At 42.9% G+C, this 27863-nt stretch overlaps 2 protein-coding genes across 2 annotated transcripts; both read left to right on the top strand.

Moving 5' to 3' along the window:
• Window positions 1-5341: 5341 nt before the first annotated feature.
• Window positions 5342-13994, top strand: LOC124151006 (ficolin-2-like). The gene is made up of 4 exons (XM_046523232.2): window positions 5342-5597; window positions 6496-6538; window positions 10542-10685; window positions 13234-13994. The coding sequence occupies exons 1-4, from the start codon at window positions 5400-5402 to the stop codon at window positions 13620-13622; spliced, it is 774 nt and encodes a 257-aa protein (XP_046379188.1). The 5' UTR covers window positions 5342-5399; the 3' UTR covers window positions 13623-13994.
• A 2418-nt stretch (window positions 13995-16412) lies between these two features.
• On the top strand, window positions 16413-26062 carry LOC124151004 (sulfotransferase 1B1-like). The gene is made up of 6 exons (XM_046523230.2): window positions 16413-16650; window positions 17542-17724; window positions 18841-19191; window positions 19880-19983; window positions 23062-23224; window positions 25850-26062. The coding sequence occupies exons 2-6, from the start codon at window positions 17547-17549 to the stop codon at window positions 25957-25959; spliced, it is 906 nt and encodes a 301-aa protein (XP_046379186.2). The 5' UTR covers window positions 16413-16650; window positions 17542-17546; the 3' UTR covers window positions 25960-26062.
• Window positions 26063-27863: the final 1801 nt, after the last annotated feature.

Here is a 27863-nt window from a genome sequence, read left to right as displayed (position 1 = left end):
GGAACCAAGCGACGTCACTATACTACGTGGCGGTGACTGACCCTGATAATATGAGGATGATATATCACAATATGTTCATCTTGATCATTGTCAATATAACGACGGCACTCTAAAACTAAAATGTTTCACCCTGGACAATTATTATTATCAAGGATGGTAATTTTCTGGTTCCTTAAAATAAAAAAAATATGAACTTAGATGTGGGTCAAATGCCATCTTCCCGAGGCAAGGGAGTTAACTGACTATAAAAATCCATTTTCCACCCTTGCAAAACTAGGCTGCAGTTATGGAGTTATGTTTTGACTGGACTAACGAGTCTATGCATAGTCCAATCAAAATCGCGTAACGAAATCAACATCCGGTTCGAAAACTGCCTTGCAGATATCGGTCGATTACAGGTTTTGCAAAGCATGTGTACTGTCAACTTAGAGTCAACAAATATTTTCCATATCTGTTCATGTTTTTAATCAAGGTGCTCACGTGGTTTCATGCACTTTGCGAAGTAAGGCCCGTTTTATTACAATATAAATCTTCATTATCGATCGGACCGTCTGGACTGGGCGCTGCCATTTTGTTTGAACCAAATGCAAGTGATGTGAGAGGTGGAATCTAATTGGTCAACAGGAGGGACATACAAGGGACATAACTCGTTATAGCTACTGGTGGCGCTACGATCGAACCCAGAAATTCCGGCCTAATTCGGCAAGGGTGGAAACTGGACTTTTATAGTCAGTTACTTCCCTTGCCTCGGGAAGATGGTCAAATGCAGGCATGGTGACTTTACATTTGTTACAACTGTAAACGACTACACTCACGTGCAAAAGAAACGTCCCCAAAGTTAGAATTATATTATAATTGTTGAATATAGTCAAAAACATGAAACACAGTTCGGAACACATTGCCCAAACACACCAATGCATGGTATCTCAAGGAAATTCACGTGCTGCATGTCAGAAGCGGGTAAAAATGACTTTATTCAGTGAAATTCCCTGCACGTGCAAGAAATCACCCGTATGAAGATCGGTTATAAAACCCGTTGGAAACTGTTCTTTGCAATCATCAGCGTCTGAAAAACCCACAGAACATGCCTAGATTGCCTGGGGAGCAGAGACAAAGAGCGATTGGAATGTTGGAGATGGGGGCAACTCACGACCATGTTGCAAGAATCATGGGCTGCGCAAAAAGAACGATTGGCAGACTAGTCACACGTTACAGACAAACTGGCAGGACAGCAGACAGGCCAAGGAGCGGTCGACCATAAGTCACTACGCCACAAGAAGACCGTTATCTACGTACGCTTCATTTGAGGAACAGATTCCTCACTGTGACGTCATCATCAGCGCATAGCCTTGGTCATCGTGTCAGCAGGTGGGCAGTCTCGAGACGACTCCGTGAGTGAGGAATCAGAGCCTACAGACCGTTCAAGGGCATGACGTTAACGCTGGAATATCGACGTCGAAGACTGGCATGGGCAAGACGTGTTCGTCAGTGGCAGCAACGAAACTGGCAAAGAGTCCTTTTCAGCGACGAGACTAGGTTCCAGTTGAACAGAGCTGACGGCCGAAGACGTGTCTACCGCCGGAGTGGGGAACGGACGGCACGTTGTTGCGTTCAGGAACATGTGGTGGAGGGAGTGTGATGGTTTGGGGAGGCATTTGTGGGAACACCAAGACCGACCTCATTATCATCGATGGCAACCTGACAGCCCGTCGGTATATTGATAAAGTTCTGCAGCCCCATGTCCTGCCTTTCCTCCAGCAAAATCCAGGAACCTTGTTTCAGCAAGACAATGCCACACCACACACCGGTCTTTCTCAACGCCACAAACGTGCCCGTCCTGCCTTGGCCACCAAGATCCCCAGACATGTCTCCGATAGAACACTTGTGGGACCATCTTGGACGTCGGATTCGACAACTGCCCCACCCTCCGTTGACGAGAAATGCACTGGCTTAGGCACTGCAGAGAGAATGGCGTCAGATACCCAATCACGTGATCAGAAGACTTACACACTCGGCCCGACGACGTGTTCTGGCATGTATCGACGCTAAGGGTGGACATAAGCGGTATTGGCAGTCTGCATTCCAATTTCAACCTCTGTGCCGCTTTGGCTTGTGCTCGAATACTGGACAATCGACCCCCTTGTGAATACATTGACTATACACCTGTTCCATTTAACATGTTCTTTTTACATCTGTCACGCATGCTTTACATACCTTTTTTGTTATTCATATACAACGTCATTATCTATTCGTGTTTGTGTTTGTGTTGTTTGTTAGTTGAAAAATGTTTGGAGACGTTTCTTTTGCACGTGAGTTTATATGTTAAAGGCATGTAGTCAGTTACATCAAGTATTCCTTTGACATTATGTCAGGACTTCGATACCACAGATTCAGGCCAGAAACATTTACTGTTATGATGTACATTTCCATGTCGTGCAGTGAACAGGATGTAGCACGTGACACGCAGAGGGAAGCGGACAACACAAACTTCACATGGGACACCGACAAAGCAGAAGTGTTCCGAGAAAACTTGCTCACGCCCGATATACGCTGGTTTTCTAATAAAATGTATTGTCCGAAATACATCATGCTGTTCTAGTGATGACAGATGAACATGTAAGGCAGCAAAATGTATGAAACATAAATGTTTATCCTATGACCACATTTCTCAGCCATGGTATGATAAGGAATGCGTCTTTCCAAGGTGTGAGTGAGTGAGTGAGTGAGTATGGTTTTACGCCGCTTTTAGCAATATTCCAGCAATATCATGGCAGGGGACACCAGAAATGGGCTTCACACTTGTACCCATTTTGGGAATCGAACCCGGGTTTTTGGCTTGACGTGCGAACGCTTTAACCTCTAGGCTACCCGACCGCCCCTTCCAAGGTGTGAGAAGTGTTACAGATGGCAAATGTCCGTATATCTCTACAGGTTTATTTAAATGCCGGAAATGAATATAATAATACTATTCGGTTGAGAAGAGGATCTGCTATGAATCTGTTAAAGATAATTCAGTGAGTACAGTAAACTACGGTTATAACGAACTCAAAGGGATCACTAATATTAATTCGTTACAAACGTAGTTCGTTATAAGCATATATACAGCAAATGGACGGGACCCCCAAACAGTTCGTTATATCCGTCAGTTCGTTATGAGGGAGTTCGTAATAAACGTAGTTTACTGTAATCTGAATAATTCAAAACAATTTTTGCGTTTACTGTCCAAAGTTTCCTTAACTGAGAGATCTAATCCGATAATATCTATGGAAAGTTGGCTCAAACATTTTAAAGAGGTATTTCAAGATTCAGGCAGTAAACTTGTTGACCTTGATGCTGATTGCCAGAATGTGGATGACATTTTAGACCAAACAAGAAGTCGAAAAATTGACTCTCCTAATATAAGAGATGAAACATTACCAGCCATTACAGATTTAAAAATCATCTAAAAGTGCCGGACTTGACATTATTGCATAGTTCTTTCAAAATTCACAATACGTTTGGGTTCCTTGTATTGAGCTTTTGTTTGAGAGTTACCGTATTGCAACGAGGCAAGAGAGTTAACTGACTATAAAAGTCCAGTTTCCACCCTTGCCGAACTAGGCTGGTATTATGGAGTTATAGTTTGGCTGGACCAACGAGTCTATGCATAGTCCAAACAAAATTGCACAACGAAATCGAAATCCGGTTCGTAAACTGTCGTGCAGATTTCGGTCGATTGCATGATTTGCAAAGCATGTGCACCACCAACTCGTTGTCAACTGATATTTTCAAAATATTTTCATGTTTTTAATGAAGGTGCTCGCGTGATTTGATTGACTTCGGGATGTAAGACCCGTTTTATCACAATATAGATATTGATTATCGATCAGATCGTCTTGACTCGGCGCCGCCATTTTGTTTGAAGTAAAGGCAAGTGATCTGAGAGGTGGAATCTGATTGGTCCATAGGAGGGGAATAGAAGGGATATAATTCGTAATAGCCACTGGTGGCACTACGATCGAGCCCAGGAATTCCAGCCTAGTTCGGCAACTTGACTTTTATGGTCAGTTAACTCCCTTTGCCTCGGGAAGATATGTGCAACGACAAGTTCCAACGACTTCCTCTTCAACAATCAAACATTACTATGTATCACTTGTTTGATAGGCATTACTTAGAAGTTGAGAGAGAGAGAGAGAGAGAGAGAGAGAGAGAGAGAGAGAGAGAGAGAGAGAGAGAGAGAGAGCATACCCGTGCTCGTGGGTTTCATCAAAGTGGTAAACGTCTGAGAACTGCATCACTTAGGGGTTTCCTCCCACATTAAGCAGACACGCCGTGATATTACGAGAATAAAACCCAACTCACTCACTTCTCCCTAGTCGATATCGGTAGTGTTACTTCGACAAATATTCTGCCACACATACTTGTAGTGTATTGCAGTAACCGCAACAATATTTGTACACAATATTGTGGTTGGTAATATTAGGACTGGGAAGGGTAACACGGGTACTCGGGACGGGTGGGTACTGAGTAGGACCCGGGTACCCACAGAACTACCCGGACCCATGGTTAATCACGTGATTATATTATTTAATGGCAAAAATTATCTAAAACTCTATGGTTACACTATAAGTGACAAATGTTCACATTTCTTTCTGACTATGCACACATTCCTTCTGACTTTATATGTTTGCATAAAGATAAAACTTCAATCAACTTCAGTGTATGCATAACCAGATAATTTTATACCTGTTTTGACAGGAGTACGGTCAAACGTTTCCCAATCGGATATTTTGTACCTATCTCTTGATACCTACAGCGGGTACCCGAGTAGGGTCGGGTAATAGGGGTGGGTGGGTCGGGGTGGGGTGGGGGTTGGGGTGGGGGTGGGGGGGCAGGGGGGGGGGGTATCCGGGTAGGGTCGGGTAATAGGGGGATGGGTACCCGGGTAGAGTCGGGTAATAGGGGGGGGGGGGGGGGGGGGGTACCCGGGTAGTAAATTTGGACTCGTCCGAGCCCTGGTTCGTATCATTAGCAAACAACTCTCGCTGTTCTTGCAGTAAGATGAAACACTTTCAAGCCACGTACATCATACTGTAGCACTGGAACCAAGAACACACGTTTAATTAACATAAATACTGTTCAGAGCAGAATGTAACCCATCCCCTCGCTTGCTATTATATCAACATGCCTAAGTACATGAAAGAAATTAGTCCCTTCGTGGTAATATCATTCACATTTATACATTTCTGTACTTCCTGCTCAGTTAGTCATTGTAATGATTGTCAACGGCAGTTAAGCGTGGTTTCGTTTCTAATTTTATACCAGGAAGGAATTTGAAAGTCAGACAATTTCCTGTCACTTTTCTCCGTTGGGTCATCGACGGCCGCTACTCATATCGACACATACACTCGGTCGTCAGCATGGACGGGGACAAATACCATGAATGCAACGAGGTGTGGGATTCACCAAGGAGGTCTTTAAGTAGAAATGAAGTCCGCGGTGTGAAACTTGTAACAGTGATCGCAGCACTCGTGCTAGTCTTCATCATTGTCTGTGTCGCAGTTGTATGTGTCGTGGTCAGTAAACTGGGGCGAAACCATCACAAGATTTCATTTTCCGTGAGTGTTCTTGTCGAATGTGTGGCTGTTGTTGGCGTTAAATCTATATACAGCAGACTACGGTTAAAACGAACACGCTTATAACGAACTGACGGATATAACGAACTTACTTTTTGGTCCCGACTATTTGCTGTAGTTATGCTGCATATATGCTTTTAACGAACAACGGTTATAACGAACTAAACTTAGTAGTCCCTTTGAGTTCGTTATAACCGTAGTTTACTGTAAAAGATTTCAAAGAGCGTCATACGACTCTTGCACAAAAGTTGTGTGATCAAGGTAACAACATTCAAGGCCTCAGTAAAGCGTTCAAAACGTTTTATGGTGGACATGAGGAAGACATTTCTAAATTTAACGAATCAGTGAAAAAATTGATGTCCGATGCTATTCCCAATTTTGATTTGTTCCATATGTTCCCGTGATATTTTCAGGTGAACACTTGACTTGCCTTTACATGTGTTTGTGGCGGGTACCATCGGTAGGGCAGGATACGCTCACCTTTTCGCGAAAACCTGATATCGTCACTGTTTGATAGTAATTCATAAACACATGGTCATGATATAGTCGTAATTTACAATCGACTCTGCTTTTGGCAGAGATTTCTTCTGAATATGGAAAGGGTTTCGTTGCTTTTATTCATGAAAACGGAAAGGGTATTGTCGCATTTTTTTCAATAAGGTATAAATAAAGAGCATTATGATAATAAAAATTTAAGTCATGAAATAATAACTGTCAGCGTTATTGTACGAATGTTATTGCTTTCCATTTAATACTATTTGAAGAAGTGCGACAGCAGCGGTAACACAGAAATACTACCCAGTATTATTAATTATATTATAATATTATTTTAAATATTTCAGAACGGTAGTTAATTATTAAAGTTGTGTCTTATTTTCAGATGAAAAACGCTGTTTATGATAAGAGGGGAGCTGAAGATGAAGGTACGGTGTTTAAATATATGAACCCAATTGTGTTATATGTTATCATTATTACGATCAAGGAAAAGATACAAAATATAATTCATATCGTTGGGTGTTTCGTTTACATTGTCGATCGTGGGTTATCGTAACCGTGGATCGTTACTCGTGTAAATAACTCCTGGGCCCACTTGGACAAAGCGGTCTTAGCCCTAAGACTATTGTAAGCCTATGCTGAAGTATGGGAGTTACGATCATCTTAGCGCTAAGATTGCTTTGTGCAAGTGGGCCCTGGTTTCTGGTCAAACAGGACATAGTCTATAGGTGTTTAACGCAGCACTTAGCACTATAAGAAGGCAGCGGGAACTGTTTAGCTGGAATCGATGAACACCATATTCCAACATGATATCTGACAACTAATATTACCGATAACACCATCGACAACAATAATAAACAGTGGATGCCCAGCTTTGACACAAACACAGTATCTTGATGGTGTGGCTTAATGTTTTTATTACAGTCTTCGCCATGAATGTGGTTTTTACCACAGGGGCTTGTAACGCAAAACACAGCAGCTACAATATATATGGTCACACCCAGTGTCAGTATACTAAATAAAAGGATGTAACTATCTAAGTTTGTTCGTTGACGAATTCAGCAATGTCCACAGTAAATACCTCTATAAAACCGGACCGCCTCCGTGGTCTAGTGGTAGAACGTCCGCCCGGAGAGCGGAAGGTCCGGGGTTCGATCCCCGGCCGCGTCATACCAAAAGACGTCAAAAGAATGTATTTGTTGTTACCCTGTCTGGCGCTCGGCATTAAGGGGCTAAAACAAGGACTCGGCTCGGAGTCAGTATACTGTGTCTGAGTGGGGTATTCATGTTAAACTGCGGCATGGTATCTCAGTGAGCTAGCACTATAAATCGGCATCAGTCCGGACTAGTACAAACAAACACACACACACGTACATGCACGTCGCTATATAAGTGCAATAATCTTGGACCCGACGTTAAACCCCATTTCACCTCACCTCACCTCTATGAAACCATACACTTATTTCAAGCCAAGCCATTTAGCTACACAATTCGTCATAGATGACGAAAATCGAAGGCGTACTTTTGGAGCGAGAACTGACACTGGGTTTAAACATATATCTTGTATCTGCTAGTTTTTGCGTTACAAGCCCCTGTGGTTTTGACACAGAGGTCCATCCATGGTACGACCCAGAATATGTAGAGGGCATCATGGAAAATGGTAAATACAAACTTCTTTGGAATAGGCCCATACACAGCCTAAGACCTATCAAGGCCAACAAACCTTATCTTGTCCGTTTTGATTAATCCGATGAAACCATTAACTTTATTGAGTTTTGTCCCTTTTGACACTAATGTGATTGACAAAATCAGGAAAAACATGGCAAATATGCGGACCTCGCTTTCTAAATGTCACGCTTGCATCCCAAGTACCAAGTTGTCCGACTCCCCATTGTTCTCGGTGCCTTAGGTTTGGTACCTCCCAATTTGTTGATTGACACTGGGAGAGTACCCGGGTTTGCTTCCAGGAATACGGCCCTTCTGACAATCTGGGTAATGCAGAAGCCTGCAGTGTTGGGGAGTCTTCACATTCTCCGAAAAGTTCTGGGTGGGTTTGACTAGGCAGCGCTTCCTGGGAGAAGTCCCATTCGCTGTCTGGACTGCGTGTAGAGGGGGCAAGGACCCTGAGCTGATGATGAGCCTAACCAGCCTGACTGTGCCAGGATCACCCAAACCCTCTTTCCTTCATTTTTGCCAATTTTAATCTGTAAATAATAATAATAAATAGATACATATAAGTGACTAAGCCCTTTCAATATTCACTTTTTATGAGCATATGTTTAAGAATGACTATCAAATAGTAATTATATCAGGTGTTCGGGGATTTGTTAAATATATTTGGGTCAGTGGCGTTATTCAGATACATAAGATTAACCTTCACTCACTCACTCCTTCACTCACTCCTTCACTCACTCACTCCTTCACTCACTCACTCCTTCACTCACTCACTCCTTCACTCACTCCTTCACTCACTCCTTCACTCACTCACTCACTCACTCACTCACTCCTTCACTCTCCTTCACTCACTCACTCCCTCCTTCACTCCCTCCTTCACTCCTTCACTCACTCACTCCTTCACTCACTCACTCCTTCACTCACTCCTTCACTCACTCACTCACTCACTCACTAACTCCCTCCTTCACTCACTCACACCTTCAAGCACTTCAGATACATAAGATTAACCATGTACATGTAAAAATAGTGACTCATAAATATTCAACGGACAACAAACATAATATTTACATTTCTAGCTTCACAGTCAGAGATGAATTCCCATGGCAACAATCATATTTGTGGCCAAAGATATGAATGTTTAACCAACAGCCCCATGTAGTTGGTTTGATCATCGGAGATTAAGATGTTTCGTATTGTATTACAACGTTCACCGCCCGCCGACCCGACATTTCACAACCGGTCTGTTAACTAATTTAAGTAAGGGAATGAAATTCAAAGCAGGCAAACGTGGGAAGAAAGTTGCCCTTTGACTTGCCATAAAAACCTTTCATCTCTTTTTTCTCTTTTGCACCGGATGTGGTGGTGGTGGAATGGGGTTTAACGTCGCGTCCAAGATTATTGCACTTATATAGCGACGTGCATGTACGTGTGTGTTTGTGTGGCTGCTTGTACTAGTCCGGACTGATACCGATTTATAGTGCTAGCTCACTGAGATACCATGCCGCAGTTTAACATGAATACCCCACTCAGACACAGTATACTGACTCCGAGCCGACCAGTCCTTGTTTTAGCCCCTTAATGCCGAGCGCCAGACAGGGTAACAAAAAGTACCATCTTTTAACGTCTTTTGGTATGACGCGGCCGGGGATCGAACCCCGGACCTTCCGCTCTCCGGGCGGACGCTCTACCTCTAGACCACGGAGGCGGTCTGCACCGGATGTAGAAACGTTTCAAGAGATCCTTTTTGTGAGATAATTTTTATTCTTATTTTGACCAACGAACTTACTGTTTAGTTAGAGAAAATATCGATAGTTCTTACAAACCATAGAAATTCGCATATATCTAAAGATGTGCATATCTGACATATGGATGTGCATACCTATATATCACAGTCAATACATATTCCTCTCGCGCATGAATATGTGTCTTGGATATGCGATCACTAATCAATATATTTCCATGTAATAATTTTCTCTGTGGTAATTGTATACGAGTGGTACTTCACTCACTCCCTCCTTCCTTCACTCACTCACGCCCTCCTTCACTCACTCACTCCTTCTCTGTGGTAAATGCATACGGTCGTGCATATCTGACACATAGCAGTGAATAATTCTGCATATCCGATCACCACATTTAATATATCTTCCTATCGTACATGAATATGGTCGTTCCTATCTCCTCACATTACAGTAGAAACATCTCCACGTGGTGCATGAATGTGATCGCGCATATGTTCGGTTAACGTATGTTAATGTCCATGCATGGTATGCCCATGCCATCATTCCGTATTTGGGTATACCGGTGGCCCAGTTGTCTAAGGGGCCATATTTCTTTCTTTCACTCACTCCCTCCCTCCCTCCTTCACTCACTCCCTCCGTCACTCACTCCCTCCTTCACTCACCCACTCACTCCTTCACTCACACCTTCAATAACTCCCTCCTTCACTCACTCCCCCTTTCTCCCATTCACTCCCTTCTTCAATCACTCTCCCTCCTTCACTCACTCCCTCCTTCACTCACCCACCCACTCCTTCACTCACTCACTCACTCACTCACTCACTCACTCACTCACCCACCCACTCCTTCACTCACCCACCCACTCCTTCACTCACTCACTCACTCACTCACTCACCTTCAATAACTCTTTATCCTTCACTCACTCCCCCTTTCTCCCACTCACTCCCTTCTTCAATCACTCTCCCTCCTCCACTCACTCACTCCTTCCTTCACTCACTTCCTCGTATGTTTCCTTGTACAGCGCCAGATCGGATCATCATACAGAGGAGAACCACGGGGGACGTCAACTTCACCAGAACATGGAAAGAATACAGAAACGGCTTTGGTGATTTAGATGGAGATTTCTGGTTTGGAAATGAAAACATTCACAAGTTAACACGAAAAGGTATGATTATTAAGTCCAGCGCACTTTCTACTCATTACTTTCCAATTCCTGAATAAAGATCTAGCTTTAAACATGTCTGTGGCAATGATCGACCTTCCTACTGAAAAAATGCATGGAGGTCTTGAAAGACAACGGATATTATTAGTTTGTTTGTGTTGTTTTCACAACGCCGCACTCCGCAATATTCCAGCTACATTGCGGTCTGTAAATAATAGTTTGTACCAGACATTCCAGTGATTAACATCATGAGGATCGATTCACGAACTTGAGAGATGACGTCATGCTTTCCAACCAAGCCACGGAGCTTGACCACCCGATCCATTTAGTCGCCAACAAGCATGGGTTGCTGGGGACCGGTATTTTTACCCGATTTCCCACGGGATATTGATGTGCTAAGTTTAGTGTAAGCATATTTTATTCTCATAAAAGGATTGGGCGCAAGTTATCGCAACTTAGAACGCCCTCTCCCATGGATTTACATGTATGCTTATTTACAATTAAATAAATAACTGACCGAAAGGAAAGAAGAGACATAGAGAAACGTATGGGCATTAACATTGCTCACTCAAACCTTTTTGTTTTCTTTATATGTGTCTGTACATTCCTAAACATGTTTTCGTTCACATGATTAGGTAAACATGTATTGCTAGCATCAGGTCAATATTTACATCACAAGTATCTATCACAACTAACAATATTGTGTGCATCATTTAGTTTCTAGCTGTTTAAAAATTGACATTCAATGAAAAAATTATTTGAATTTTCACATGGGCTGCCACGTCGGTATTATGGATCCTCGTTTAAACCTTTTCTAAATAAGTCATTTTATAATTCACTTTCACCATGTCCTAATTTTGTATGTATTGTAATTTTCCTTAGACCATGTGAGAAATATAATGGAACTGGCGATCTATGTGTTCTTTAACGATTTAAATCAAGAGAAGGTTTCAATATTCCTTTGCTGACAAGGTAATGTATTCCACAAATAGAGGATGGTATAAACGAGGATTCAGATAACTTTGTACGTAATAAAGGCATAGTTATATTATGAGCACATTCACTCCGCTTCTTCTGCAGCTTAAATGATTCATGTCCTGGTCTAACAGCTATCACTTTTGTTCCCACACTTTTGGGAGTTTGCTAAGTACACATCGTCACGTCTGTGTTTACTCAACTCTTTCTGCAGCTTAAATGATTCATGTCCTGGTCTGACAGCTATCGCGTTTTGTTTCCCGACTTTTGGGAGTTTGCTAAGTACACATCGTCACGTCTGTGTTTACCCAACTCCTTCTGCAGCTTAAATGATTCATGTCCTCGTATGACAGCTATCGCGTTTTGTTCCCACACTTTTGGGAGTTTGCTAAGTACACATCGTCACGTCTGTGTTTACCCAACTCCTTCTGCAGGTTAAATGATTCATGTCCTCATATGACATCTATCGCGTTTTGTTCCCACACTTTTAGGAGTTTGCTAAGTACGCATCGTCACGTCTGTGTTTACCCAACTCCTTCTGCAGGTTAAATGATTCATGTCCTCATATGACATCTATCGCGTTTTGTTCCCACACTTTTAGGAGTTTGCTCAGTACGCATCGTCACGTCTGTGTTTACCCAACTCCTTCTGCAGCTTAAATGATTCATGTCCTCGTATGACAGCTATCGCGTTTTGTTCCCACACTTTTGGGAGTTTGCTAAGTACACATCGTCACGTCTGTGTTTACCCAACTCCTTCTGCAGGTTAAATGATTCATGTCCTCATATGACATCTATCGCGTTTTGTTCCCACACTTTTAGGAGTTTGCTAAGTACGCATCGTCACGTCTGTGTTTACCCAACTCCTTCTGCAGGTTAAATGATTCATGTCCTCATATGACATCTATCGCGTTTTGTTCCCACACTTTTAGGAGTTTGCTAAGTACGCATCGTCACGTCTGTGTTTACCCAACTCCTTCTGCAGGTTAAATGATTCATGTCCTCATATGACAGCTATCGCGTTTTGTTTCCCGACTTTTGGGAGTTTGCTAAGAACACATCGTCACAGCTGTGTTTACCCAACTCCTTCTGCAGCTTAAATGATTCATGTCCTCATATGACATCTATCGCGTTTTGTTCCCCGACTTTTGGGAGTTTGCTAAGTACACATCGTCAAGCCTGTATTTACGTAACTCCTTCTGCAGCTTAAATGATTCATGTCCTCATATGACATCTTTCGCGTTTCGCTCCCACACTTTTGGGAGTTTGCTAAGTACGCATCGTCACGTCTGTGTTTACGTAACTCCTTCTGCAGCTTAAATGATTCATGTCATATGACATCTATCACGTTTTGTTCCGCGACTTCTGGGAGCTTGCTAAGTACACATCGTCACGTCTGTGTTTACCCAACTCCTTCTGCAGCTTAAAAGATTCATGTCCTCATATGACATCTATCACGTTTTGTTCCGCGACTTTTGGTAGCTTGCTAAGAACACATCGTCACAGCTGTGTTTACTCTAACCCATCTGCAGCTTCACTGATACACGTCCTGAAGCTGTAACATGTTTTCATTGTAGGTTACACCCGGCTTCACATCGAGCTGACGACGTTTGACGATATCACATATAACATTGAATACGGTGACTTCCGTGTGCGACCAGAGGCCGAGCAATACCAGCTTATTGTGGCAAATTTCAAGCCAGGTCACCTTGCCCTGACGTTTGACTGTCTGATTTCCCACAACGGGAGCAGATTTACTACGATTGACAGGGACAATGACAGGGCGGAGGACAACTGTGCCTCGCTGTACTTTGGTGGCTGGTGGTACAACTCTTGTCAGCTGTGCAACTTGAATGGACTTTACAGGAGTAATGAGATCTACAAAAGAGGGAACATAATCTGGTGCGCGATAAACAGGTACAGGGGGATTAAACAGACACTGATGACGATACAGCAACATCCCTGATCTACTTCATCAACACAGAGGGGCGGTCGGGTAGCCTGGTGGTTAAAGCGTTCGCTCGTCACGCTGAAGACCCGGGTTCGATTCCCGACATGGGTACAATGTGTGAAGCCCATTTCTGGTGTCCCCCGCCGTGATATTGCTGGAATATTGCTGAAAGCGGCGTAAAACCGTACTCACTCACTCACTCACTGAAAGGTTTAAATAAGACAATATTTTGATAGAATAGACGGCTCTTTCATTGATCTTATGTTTTTCGCAATGAAAGAAACACATTCACATATCAACTGATATATATTGAAACAGAACTTAAAATCCGGACACAAAATCCAAGTAAAACTTGATCAAAGTTTTCTGTGAAATAAACAAATCATAATAATATTGTGTGTACTTATATTGTGCAAGACTCCACTCACAAAGTGCATGCTCAAAGCACTTATATTATTATCCCTGTAAAGGATTAGTCTGCACTCGATTATCATTCTCTACTCCCTGGGGAGTATACAACCCATGCTGCCTGTGAGGCGTTGGAAGGAAAACTGACACATTACCATCTCATCCCACCGGGGACCCATTCACTGCTGGTGAACAAAAGAACATTTAGAACATGGTCACTTGCCTAAGGAGACACCACATGTGCTACATGTGCTTCAGCCAGGGGAGGAAAGCACTAGAAACTCCCAGGAGTCAAGCTGCCGAACACAGTCGCCTTTCCAAAAATACTCCGCTAAACTTCGCCTGAATTGTGATCTGTGCGTTGTGCTAATGTACACATTGGGCAAATATATACACTATATGCAACATATATTCATCTGATAGACACGGTTTCGATGAGTGACTTTGTGAATGTTGTTTTACGCCATGGTCAACAACAGTCTTACAGTTACTCGAGTCTTGGTCCGTAAAACAAGTGATTGATAGCATGAGTGCCGACTTATCTGCACTATGAGCAAAGTTCCGGGTTGCGAAGACACGCAATCAACCATGTCACCTAGCCTGGCCATTTTATCTATTATCTAGGGGTAGTCGGGTATCCTAGTGGTTAAAGCGTTCGCTCGTCACGCCTAAGACCCGGGTTCAATTCCCGACATGGGTACAATGTGTGAAGCCCATTTCTGGTGTCCCCCGCCGTTATATTGCTGGAAAATTGCTAAAAGCGGCGTAAAAGCATACTCACTCACTCACTCACTATCTATTATCTCATTGTAGTCTCCGCCTATTGGACAAGCAACAGTGTTGGCGACACTAGCCAGGGTGGATAACCCCCCGATCAATATTTTAGGCAACAGACGTCATGCCGAAAGACACTAAAAGATGGTACTTTTTGTTACCCTGCCTGGCGCTCGGCATTAATGGGAAAAAACTCGGACTGGCCGCCTCGGAGTCAGTATACCGTGTCTGAGTGGGATACTCAAGTTGACCTGCGGCATGGTATCTCAGTGAGCTAGCACTATAAAATCGGTACAAGCAGCCACACACGCACGCACACAAACGCTACACGCCCACACCCACACCAACATGCACACGACCCATGAAAATCCGGGGTAGAATAGATCTTCAGCAACCCATGCTTGCCGTAAAACGCGACTATGCTTGTCGTAAAAGGAGACTAACGGGATCGGGTGGTCAGGATCGCTGACTTGGTTGATGCATGTCATCGATCCCACATTGCGAGGATCGATGCTCATAATATCAATTACTGGATTGTCTGGTCCAGATTCGATTATTTACAGACCGCCTTCATATAGCTGGAATATTGCTGAGTGCGGCGTTAAACAACAAACCAACCAACCAACATACACACACATATCCATATAAAAATGGGTAGGTTTCTCGGCAGAATAAAGCTAACGGATAAAAAGCTGTATCCTTTGGGGTCATATACAGATAATTATGCACACGACAAAAGGTCAGGTAGGTACTACTTTCAGTGTTTACAAATAAACATGGCGCCGTCCTTGTCAATCGTATCAGATTTAACATCGGGAATCTGGAGAAACTACTGAAATATATGTTATCGTTATCAAAACATTAGTCTTAGGTACCGGAAATCAGTGTCTAACTGGGGCAACGCTGGGGCATTTTACAAGTTTTGGCAACTTTGGAGATATACATTTCGAAACAATGTCGAGAGGACACCAGCCTAGCGGGATCAGTTTCCGTATCTGTGCTTGTAGACTGTAGACCTCTTCGGCTTGGGCCATTTTCTCCAATTTAAAACTGTTGGATTTGGCCGAAGTACATTTTACTCAGCTCTTCGTAAAGTTTTGACAGGACAGGCAGACACTACGTCTCATAGTCGAGGGTTAGCTCCCCTTTGATAAAGGCAGTTACTCTTGCGGGCGGACCGATGGATTGCATATTGCATGTTGTCACTGTCCGACTGACAAATCACTCACCTTCTGACGTAATATATATCAATGCTCATATTCAAGGAAAAAATGTTTAGGTAACGTTTGTGAGAGATGGGAAGAGATTATACATTATATGATAAAGATGGTACGGCGCTTGTGTGTTTAAAGATGGTAAATATCCTGAAAATATATATACACACACTCACACACACACACACACACACACACACACACACACACACACACACACACACACACACACACATATATCTATATCTATATATATATACCCATGATATACAGAGAGAGAGAGAGAGAGAGAGAGAGAGAGAGAGAGAGAGAGAGAGAGAGAGAGAGAGAAGAGAGAGAGAGAGAGCGCATACCCGTGCTCGTGGGTTTTACCGAAGTACTTATCATATATGTGTATTGACTCACTCAACACCCCCAGACAGACCACAACGATAACGTCCGCACAAAACAATTTGGAAAACCCCATTACAACACACTGTATAGGTCAACGAGTCGTGAACCAGAGGTAACCTTTGTATGGTCTCTAGCAACCGGAAGAAGCATTTAATGTGCTCGGTTTCACAATCCAATGGCCAAATGTGTAAACATGAAATGAGGTGCAGGAAACAGCTTCGTACAGTCTGACAACGAAGGACTTCTCCGTCACGGTAGGTATAAAGTTATCAAATTCTTTATTTTGTATCAAGGAGCTTTCGGTGTAAACACAAACCCCTCACACAAGTGGGCTGCACAGAGCTGCGACCCTTAAGAGCGCCAGAAACTTATGATTGTTGGTTCGAATCTCGGCTCGCTCCGATTATGTTTCTAGGTTTGTCAGCACCATGCTCGTTGGTGTCACCAAAGTGGTAAACGTCTGAGAACTGTTTCACCGCGAGCTTTCTTCCCACATAAAGCTGACACGCCGTGATATAACTGGAATACTGTTACAAGCGGCGTTAAACCATAATGTGATTATTCTGAAATAAGTATACGATATTTTGTAGGGTATTCGATAGACGGCGCCAGTGGGGTAGTCCAGTTGCTAAAGCGTTCGCCAATCCCGGGTTCGATTCCCAAATATATTAACCCGATTTCTGGACTCACACCGTGATAATGCTCGAATATCGCGGCGTAAAACCCTCACTTACCATCTCTCTCATGCAGCATTGACTAAATCAACAATTAATCATGAATATGATCATTGATGTGCGCGCGCACAACACCTCCTGGTTGGTTTCATCAACGTATAGACCGCGGTCTAGTGGTCCGTGGTCTAGTGGTAGAGCGGTCGCGTCATACCAAACATACCACACACAATCACTCACTCACTCACTCACACGGGCATGCACGTCGCTATATAAGTGCAATAATCTTGAACGCAACGTTAAACCCCATTTCACCTCACCTCAAATCAACGTATATAAAATGTCTTCAGGTTCTCATCAGTCTCACCAAATACGCTTACAGGCCTTCGTGTAACTGAAATCTTGCCTTAATCACAAGTCACTTATCACTAACCCCTCTGTCCCGTACTTTACCTATTGCCCTTGTCTCTGTAGGCAAGATGTCAAGTTTGGTGGAGCTGAAGGACAGTGGCGGTGCCAGTATGTCTGTGAATCGGTATGAAGACTGCTACTTCTACCGAGGGAGCCTGCCCATACCCTTTGATGAGCATATGCGTAGAGTGAAGGAGATGAAGCTCACTTCAGAGGATGTGCTATTGTGTAGCTACCCCAAGTCAGGTAATTAAGTTTTGTTTGTTTGTTGTTTAACGCCGCACTCACCAATATTCCAGCTATATGATGCCGGTCTGTGAATAATCGAGTCTGGACCAGACAACCCAGTGATTGACAATCGTGATACGATGACATGCATCAACCAAGTCCGCGAGCCTGACCACCCGATCCTGTAAGTCGCCTCTTACGACAAGCTTTTATGGCAAGCAGGGATTGCTGAAGATCAAGTCTAAGCTGGATCTCCACGGGTCCAGGCAATTAGGAGATAAACCTATTGTGTTTTGAAATTTGATGTAGTCCCATTATAGAGTAGATACCTCTTATTTTTATTTGGAAGCGAACGGTTTACTTTAGTTTAGCTTTAGTTTCAAATGTATAAATATGTATAAAAATGTATAAAATAGTAATGTATAAATGTATAAAAAAGGAAACCTCTTTTTAACCAATGAGAATCAAGCATTCGACAGTGTTATGGTTTAGAATCATTCGTTTATTTTAAATTTATGTAACTCTTTATACAATTAAGCTTTATTGAACTACATTGTATCTAAAAAAAACTAATGTGTGTTACATAGATATATAAAACATATATATAAAAGCCATTTGCAGCATTAACTGTACTTAATTAACTATAATAAAGAATAAATATGAAGAATGGCCACTTGCATTATATCCAAATAAATGATGTTATTTGAAGACAAGCAACTTTGAATTACTATTATGTCGCAATGGACGTGGCGATTAATCAATATATTCCTTGACAACTTTCCATACACATGTTCTCATCATCACCTTATCTCTGTATCAGGGGCGGTCGGGTAGCATAGTGGTTTAAGCGTTCGCTCGTCACCCCGAAGACCCGGGTTCGATTCCCAACATGGGTACAATGTTTGAAGCCCATTTCTAGTGTCCCCCGTCGTGATATTGCTGGAATATTGCTAAAGGCGGCATAAAACCATACTCACTCACTATCTCTGCATATATCAGTTAGAGACTGCCATTTGTAGAGTCATGTTGTAGAAATAAGTTATATTTTTTACGTTTCTCAGTGAACATATATCAGTGTTTTTCATGCATTCTGATAACATTAATATATGGTAATAATACATGTGTCTTTCCTAGGTACCCATAGTTTGTGGGAAGTGGTATCATCCATTGTGCATGGTGACATGGCGTCCAAGGAAAGTGTCTCCGATGTGGACATGTTAGACTTCACGTCCATGAAACTACTGGACAGAACCCCGTCACCAAGAATTCTGGGCTGTCACTTCCGTTTCCGGTTCCTTCCAAACGAGGTTCTCACTAAGAAGCCCAAGGTCATCTACCTCCAGCGTAGCCCCAAGTCAGTCGCTGTATCCTACTACACGATGACCTACGGCATGAAGACAGTCCGCAGCTATGAGGGCCATGTTCCTGTCAAGTTGTACCACGGTACATGGGACGATTATTTGGAGTCCTTTCTTGAGGGCGAAGGTAACAGTTGAAAGACATGAATATTTGTTTGTTGTTTAACGCCGCCCTCAGCAATATTCCAGCTATATGACGGAGGTCTGTAAATAATCGAGTCTGGACCAGACAATCCAGTGATTGACGCCATGAGCATCGATCCACGCAATCGGGGTACGATGAAAAGCTTCAACCAAGTCAGTGCGTGTGACCACACGATCCTGTTAGTCGCCTCTTACGACCAGCATAATCGCCTCTTACGGCAAGTAAGGGTTGGTGAAGACATATTCTACCCCGGATCGGGATACGATGACATGCATCAACCAAGTCAGGGAGCCTGACAACCTGATCTCTCTTACGACAAACGTGTCGCCTTTAACGGCGAGCATGGGTTGCTGAAGACCTATTCTGATCCGGATCTTCACGGGTGCGGCCATTCAATATTCTGGGTGGAGACGGGTGTGGGTAGGGCTGGGATCTGTTTGTGTATTAATTCTGTGGATAACCCATTTTCCCAGCATTTTCTCACAACATTAAATGGGTACCCGGTAGGATGAGAATGTGATTGTTAACCCTTTAGCACCTCATACGGCAACTTGAACTGTGTACTGCTCAGTGAGCTGAAAATTTAATTTGAGTGCACACTGATCCATTGACAAGGGTAATAATAACATAGCATTCTTCTTCTTCTTCTTCTTGATTGCTTCGTTTACAGTGGAATATGGATCCTGGTTCGACCATGTACTGGACTGGGAACAGGCAAGGGCAGATAATCCCGATTTGTCAATATTTCTACTGCAGTATGAAGACATGAAAAAGGTATGCTAATTCAATAGTTCATAATTCGTCACTTAAGGAGGGACCATACGAGGGCTGGCTGAAAAGTTCTAAGCCTAAGTGGGATATCTCAATCGGACTGAAACAAACTTCTGCCACCAACAAGTACAATCATTTAATGAATCATAGACACAAGAACTGCAAATGTAGTGTTATAATTGTCTTTGTACCAGACCATCTTGTGAACCTACCCATTGAATCACCAGAAATCGACAAAACTGGCTATAGGGAAGTCATCAAGTACCTGCAAATGAAAGGGCTAACTCCAACACAGATACATGCTGACATGGTCTCCACTTTAGGGGATGATGCCCCTCCCTTTTCCACTGTAAAGAAGTGGGCTGCGGAATTCAAGCGTGGCAGAGAGAGCCTTGACGATGACCCGTGTCAAGGAAGGCCTTCAACAGCAACCATTCCGGAAAACATTACCCGGGTGCATGACATGGTGATGGCTGATCGACGATTGACCACTCGACATATTACCAGTGTTGTGGGCATCTCTCATGAGAGGGTTGAGCACATTATCACCAACGATGGATAATGCAAGATGGGTGCCAAAGCTCTTGACAGCGGATCAGAAACGTGTCAGATTCCTGACGTCCCGTGACAATTTATGCCGTTTTGAAGCAGATCCCGATAATTTTTTGACCCGATTTGTAACCATGGATGAGACCTGGATTCATCACTTTCAACCAGAAACCAAAATTCAGTCTAAACAATGTAAGCATCCGGAATCACCAGCCCCCCCCCCCCCCCCCCCCCCCAAAAAAAAGCCAAGTCGGTTCCTTCTGCTGGAAAGGTGATGGCTTCAGTCTTTTGGGATTCCAAGGGTATTCTGCTGATTGACTATCTTGAAAAAGGCCAGACTATCAAGGGAAGATATTATGCTGATCTACTGAGACAGTTGCGTGCAGCTATCAAAGCTAAGCGACGGGGAATGCTCACTAAAGGAGTCCTGTTCCACCAAGACAATGCTCCTGTTCACAAATCGGTGGTTGCCATGTCAGCGATCCATGACTGTGGCTTCGAACTCATTGACCATCCCCCTTATTCACCCGATTTGGCCCCGTCAGACTTCCACCTGTTTCCCAAAACGAAAAAGGAACTAGCCGGTCGCCATTTTCCTAGTAATGATGACGTCATTTCCGCTGTGAATGACTTTTTTAGGGTGGCTGAAGAAAAAAAATTCTTGACCGGCATCCAGGCCTTGCAGCATCGCTGGCAAAATTGTGTAAACCTGGAAGGGGACTATGTGGAGAGATAAATGAAAACCATCGACTTGATACGGGTCTTTCACAGTTAGGCTTAGAACTTTTCAGCCAGCCCTCGTACTTCGCTACCTCGTGTCTAGTCAAGATATAGACCTGGAAAGAAGTGTTCTTTGTGAGTATGAGACATTATATCTCTGTATTTCGTTAACTGTTGCATAGATTTAGGTAATAAAATTCCAGTCATAGGACACATACAGTGTGTCCTTGAATAACACTTGCTGGGGCTGCCAATCCGCAATAACCTAGTCTCGCTTTAGCATAAATTACTGATTCAGTGTAAATGGGCGTTCGCGTTTGATTCAGGGTATATCTTCAACAACAATCTGTACACATATCTCACACTGAACCAACCATTTCTCTGCAAGTTCCTGATAAAATAGCATTGATAACTTTTCCCTTACAAGTGTTAGTCTAAGGCGCCGCGATTCGCTGTGCAGAGTTGCGTCCCTTTGGCACGCCAGAAACCTATGATTGTGGGTTCGAATCCCGGTTCGCCCCAATTATGTTTCTAGGTTTGTCAGCACCATAACCGTGCTCGTGGGTTTCAACAAAGTGGTAAACGTCCGAGACCTGCATCACTTCGGGCTTTCCTCCCACATCAAGCTGACAAGCCGTGATATAACTTCAATACTGTTAAAAGCGGCGTTAAACCCAACTCACTCACTATCACGTGAAAGTAAGCATGAAGCGATAAATCTTCCCGAGGCAAGGGAGTTAACTGACTAAGTTAAGCTTCAACCCTGCCGAATTAGGCTGGAATTATGGTGTTATATGTTGGCTGGACTAACGAGTGTATGCATAGTCCAATCAAAATCGCGAAACGAAATTGACTTTCGGTTCGTAAACTGCAGTGCAGATTTCGGTCGATTGCAGGATTTGCAAAGCATGTGTACCGTCAACATGCCGTCAACAGAAATTTTCCAAAGGTTTTCATGTTTTTAATCAAGGTCCTCACGTGATTTGTTGCACTTCGCAAAGTAAGACCCGTGTTATTTCATAGATCTTGATTATCGATCAGATCTTCTTGATTGGCACCGCCATTTTGTTTAAAGCAAATGCAAGTGATATGAGAGGTGGAATCTGATTGGTCACTAGGCAGGACAAAGAAGGGACGTAACTCGTAAAAGCCACTGGTGGCTCTACGATCGAACCCAGAAATCTCAGTCTGGTTCGGCAAGGGTGTAAACTGGACTTTTACAAGTCAGTTAACTCCCTTGCCTCGGGAGGATGGAGTGAGTATGGTTTTACGCCGCTTTTAGAAATTATCCAGCAATTTCACGGCGGGGGACACCAGCAATGGGTTTCACACATTGTACCCATATCGGGAATCGAACCTGGGTCTTCGGTGTGATGAACGAACACTTTAACCACTAGGCTACCCGACCGCCCCTCGGAAAGATGGAATCGATAGTGGGTAGGCTATTTCATACCATTTCGTGGCTAATAATGAAACAAACAAGAATGGTGAAGTGTTTCTTAGCTGGTGATGTATTTGATACAGGCATCACAGTTATGTTTTGGAATCTAATTTTGCAGTGTTTTGGTGACGTTCTGATAACGTTTGTTATGTTGTGGTGAAATTCAATTTTCAAATGTATGATCCCTTTTGCACGGCAGTTCAGTTTGAAAATTACAATGTTTTATTAACAGTACCTCAATGAAAATTTCAATTTCGGAGAAAAGTCTCTAAATTCTAAATATATAAAGTTATGGTGGAGGAGTCACGTGGGATCCACGCATGGTATGGAGACTGGAACGTATGTCTGCAAACTATCTTGTCCACTTGCAGGATCCCGTCTCATCGATTCAAAAGATGTCGGAGTATTTAGGAAAGGCGTGTGACGTTGACACCGCCACCAACATTGCACAGATATGCAAGTTTAGCACACAGCCACCAAAACGACCGCTGTCAGCAATAGTCCTTGCAGGTGATGGCAAGACAATAAGAAAAGGTTAATACTCACAAACATTTAATGATCATTCAACTTAAAAACTATTTTATTTTGTATATTTTTTCTCTATTGCGTATAACTCATAGAATCAAGGGGAGAACCTTGATTTTGGAGATATGCATCCTGTATCAGTAAACAGCTGACTTTCAATTCGAAACACATCCGTGTTTGTTTCCATCTTGACGTTGTTTCAAATTTGACGTTTTCTACTATCTATCATGATTCATACAGACTCTACACGCCGGCACTGTTTGTTGAAAGATATTACTAAAACCAAAAAATAATTTCTTCAATTCCATAATAAGTGGTAACAATTTCTTCTTAACCTTTATTCTCAGTATTTGATTCTTAGCTCTCTGTTGATACATGCCATGTTTGAGTCTGATTGTGTGTTGCAACTTTTTTGGTTTGAAATAGGACAATGTTTGTTTCCAACCCTTTAATTTTTAAAGAGTGTATTGTGTCATTCTATGCTGTCCGAAATATGTTTTTGACGGAATACTGTATTAATCCCCAACTCTGGGAACAATAAAATTAAAAAAAAAAAAACTTCTTAAATAAGCTCCTCAAAATGAATTTTAAAAGAATTCGCGATACAAATGTATGATTTTGCCTTTGTATTGCTTTGTTAACGTATTAGCCGACATGTCAGGAATGTGGAAAAATTCCAGTTTGGAGCCATTTCATTACCGCTAGACTATCAATCTTACAAAACAAATCCATAAGTGTTTCCCTGAATGACAGAGGGATACAAGCATCATTGGTACCCACTAAAATGCCACATTAATTTGACATTTTTCTCGTCTTACCTACCATTAAAAAACATGAAAGCAAATTATATTTACTTCGACCACCAATCAAAGGTTTTGAGAAAAAACACCGTAAACCAACTATAAAATTGTAATAATCTATTGTGATCGATGTAAGGTGACATTTGACATTATATAATATCAAGCTTGAAGCTTGGCGTCTTTGTATGAATGGAGTATAGTATCCTGCCTGCTGTTCATATGGTGTCAGCCCCCATGAGTGAGTGAGGGAGTTAAAGTTTAACGTCACATCGGCAATATTTCAGCCATATCGTGACGAAACAAAAGTTGACATGATCAGCCCCCATGAAGATCCGGGTTAAAAGCCATGCTTGTCGTAAGAAGCGACTAACAGGACTGGGTGGACAGGCTCGATGACTGCATAGCTCGATGCTCAAGATATCAATCACTGTATTGTCTGGTACAAACTTCATCATTTACAAATCGCCGGCATTTAGCATAAATATTGCTGAATGCGCGTTAAACAAAAAACAAACAAAAATATATGGTGTTGGTTGTGTCAGATGCTTGAGTTTCGGCACGAGTTTGCAAAGTTTGTTTGTTTGTTGTTTAACGCCGCACTCAGCAATATTCCAGCTATATGACGGCGGTCTGTAAATAATCGTGTCTGGACCAGACAATCCAGTGATTAATATCATGAGCATCGATCCACGCTATTGGGCACGATGACATGCATCAACCAAGTCAGCGAGCCTGACCACCCGATCCCGTTAGTCGCCTTTTACGACAAGCATAGTCACCTTTTACGGCAAGCATGGGTTGCTGAAGACCTATTCTACCCCGGATCTTCACGGGTGGAGTTTGCAAAGGGTGGAAACAGTCAGGAACGTTATTGTGGAAAATAAGGAGTCACTGAAGCATCATTATATAAGGGCTGTAGCGCCCTTACTTGAAGATCTTGTACGGCTCTTCAATCGGTAATGTGTGGAGAACTGCAGAACTAACTCAAGTTACAACTCCCAACCTAATAACAGAGCCCGCGTATTTGATTAGATCCTTGCATTCAACAAGGGCGGAAGGTGCTACAATGCATGCGACGAAACGACGTGGCACAATAACGATCAAGAAAACAGCGTTATCACTTTTCCCCGCCATGGCGCACATTAGAGTTTTGTTTGTTCATATACATGTAGTAGTGAATATACACTATAAAAAAGAGTCCTATAAAGCCTTAAGAAGAGATAAGGCACTTGGGCCTCAGAAAAAAAGAATAAATGTGAATCTAATACACACAAAAGGCCGCTTCTCTGGGAAAAATAAATCGTCTTGGTAGATATCTCTTAGATGAGCTAACTTTTCAGAGAAAACGTGTCCCGATTGCAGAAACTTTGCACCAAGTGACATGGATCAAGGGCCGTAACTCTGTAAAGAACATACATGACGGGACCAATTTTCGAACTGTCTTGACAAGTATTTCTAAGATAAGCATGCAAACTTTCATTCATGTAACTTCAGTAGTTTCTGAGAGAACTTGTCCCCATTTTAAGCAGTATGAAAAGCACGGAGCAAGGACCATAACTCGCTGACTTGGTTGATGCATGTCATCGATCCCAGATGCGTGGATTGATGCTCATGATATCAATCATTGGATTGTCTGGTCCAGACTCGATTATTTACAGACCGCCGTCATATAGCTGGAATATTGCTGAGTGCGGCGTTAGACAACAAACCAACCAACCAACCAACCAAATGAAATTAATTTACATATACCTCGCCTTGTAGGAAGTACAGATGATATGGCTGCTCCCTAAGTTTGTTTCGCAGTAGGCTGTAGATGAAACAATGTCTGTTGTAGGTCGAGCAGGTGACTGGACGCACTGGCTGACTGTGGCGCAAAATGACCAGTTTGATAAGGTATACAAGATGAAGATGGCGAAGAGCAGCTTTCTGAATCACTACAATTGAACTGCCTTTTATATTTCCGAATCTACTGCGGAAGTGCTGCGTGGTGTCCATGCTGTCGAAAGTTTGTTATTGGTGCTGCACTGAATCATTGACACTGCCAATAAATAGCAAAACTTGTTTAAATACTCATAAAATTGGTGTTTTTTTTATGTTGGTCCTTGTTCAGTACTTACGTCAGCCTCTACCAAGTTTCTCAAATCCAAATCTCCACTCATGAGCAGGTTTGCAATATGGACATCCGAGTAAAGAGTGAGTGAGTGAGTGAGTTGGGTTTAACGCCGCTTTTAACAGTATTCCAGTCATATCACGGCGTGTCAGCTTCATGTGGGAGGAAAGCCCGAAGTGATGCAGGTCTTAGACGTTTACCACTTCGGTGAAACCCACGAGCACGGGTATGGTGCTGAAAAACCTAGAAACATAATCGGGGCGAACCGGGATTCGAACCCACAATCATAGGTTTCTGGCGTCCTTAGGACGCAACTCTGCAAAGCGAATCGCGGCGCCTTAGACGACTGGGCCACCCGTGCCCCCTCTGAGTTAAGGAGAGGTGATGCTGAAGTTGCCATCAGATGCTGTCATAACTATTATGTTCTCATAATGGATGATTTGTTTGTTTGGTTTTTTTTGTTTAACGCTGCACTCTGCAATACTAGTGTTCCAGCTATATGACGGCGGTCTGTAAATAATCGCGTATGGACCAGACAATCCAGTGATTGACATCATGAGCATCGATCCACGCAATTGGGATACGATGACATGCATCAACCAAGTCAGCGAGCCTGACTCCCCGAACCCGTTAGTCACCTCTGGCGACATGCATGGGTTGCTTTTCTATCCCGGATCTTCACGGATCAGTACTGAGTGAGAGATGGATTGCAAGCACTGGATTGTCTGGTCCAGATTCGATCATTTACAGACCGCCGTCATATAGCTGGATTATTGCTGAGTGCGGCGTTAAACAACAAACAAATAAACCAGTCAGGAGTTTAATGCATCCTCTAATGGAAGTTTATCGATCTACGCAATTGGGATACGATGACATGCATTTACCACATCAGCGAGCCTGACCACCTGATCGACAAGCATGGGTTTCTGAAGACCCGATTCTAACCCGGATCTTCACGGGTGCTTTCCGTAAGCCAAGGCGTTAGCTAAATTCGACCGACTGGTCAGATTCAATTACTTGGCGCTAGTTAACGGGTACAGTCACATAAGAAATATTATACAGAAGGCGTGGGGCTTTGCTGATAATGTTAACCACTGGTTTTCTTGAGTATTTACAGGCCGACGTGATAGAGATGAAATATTGCTGAAGTGAAGTTAAACAACATACGTTCTTTCACCCACTCAGTACTGATCCGTGAAGATCCGGGGTAGAATAGCCCATGCTTGCCGTGACAGGCGACGATGCTTGTCGTGAGAGGCGACTTGCGGGATAGGGTGGTCAGGGTCGCTGACTTGGTTGATGCATGTCATTGTATCCCAATTGCGTGGATCGATGCTCATGATGTCAATCACTAGATTGTCTAGTCCAGACTCGATTATTTACAGACCGCCGTCATACAGTCGTGCTATTACTGAGTGCGGCGTTAAACAACAAACAAATAAATCACAAGTGCTGCTAAATCGTAAGGTTTACATGTTTCAGAACCACATGAATACACAGGCTCAAGGATGGCAACGATGATATCATTTATGTGTGTCGCAAATCTACCTGAATCAGCCGTTTAGATAATTTTGCGAAAAAATAATTCAAGTCAACTTACTATATAACTTACATAACACTCGGGCATAGTGGTGATATCACTTGATTTACCTATAAACCGCATACCGACCGACCCAACACGTTTCAGAATGACTGTTTTGGTTGATTGGTTGGTTTGTTGTTTAACGCCGCACTCAGC

Source organism: Haliotis rufescens, unplaced genomic scaffold, assembly GCF_023055435.1.
Source record: "Haliotis rufescens isolate VD_foot unplaced genomic scaffold, xgHalRufe1.0.p SCAF_15, whole genome shotgun sequence".
Taxonomy (NCBI): Eukaryota; Metazoa; Mollusca; class Gastropoda; order Lepetellida; family Haliotidae; genus Haliotis; species Haliotis rufescens.
The sequence above is the reverse complement of the archived record's forward strand: the minus strand, read 5'-3'. Positions and strand labels throughout refer to the sequence as shown.

Coding starts and splice junctions, on each gene's coding strand:
- LOC124151006 (XM_046523232.2), top strand. CDS start 5,400: ATGGACGGGGACAAATACCATGAATGCAACGAGGTGTGGGATTCACCA. Junction 6,539..10,541: donor GAGGGGAGCTGAAGATGAAG/GTACGGTGTTTA, acceptor TTCCTTGTACAG/CGCCAGATCGGATCATCATA. Junction 10,686..13,233: donor TCACAAGTTAACACGAAAAG/GTATGATTATTA, acceptor TTTTCATTGTAG/GTTACACCCGGCTTCACATC.
- LOC124151004 (XM_046523230.2), top strand. CDS start 17,547: ATGTCAAGTTTGGTGGAGCTGAAGGACAGTGGCGGTGCCAGTATGTCT. Junction 19,984..23,061: donor AGTATGAAGACATGAAAAAG/GTATGCTAATTC, acceptor GTCCACTTGCAG/GATCCCGTCTCATCGATTCA. Junction 23,225..25,849: donor TGGCAAGACAATAAGAAAAG/GTTAATACTCAC, acceptor TGTCTGTTGTAG/GTCGAGCAGGTGACTGGACG.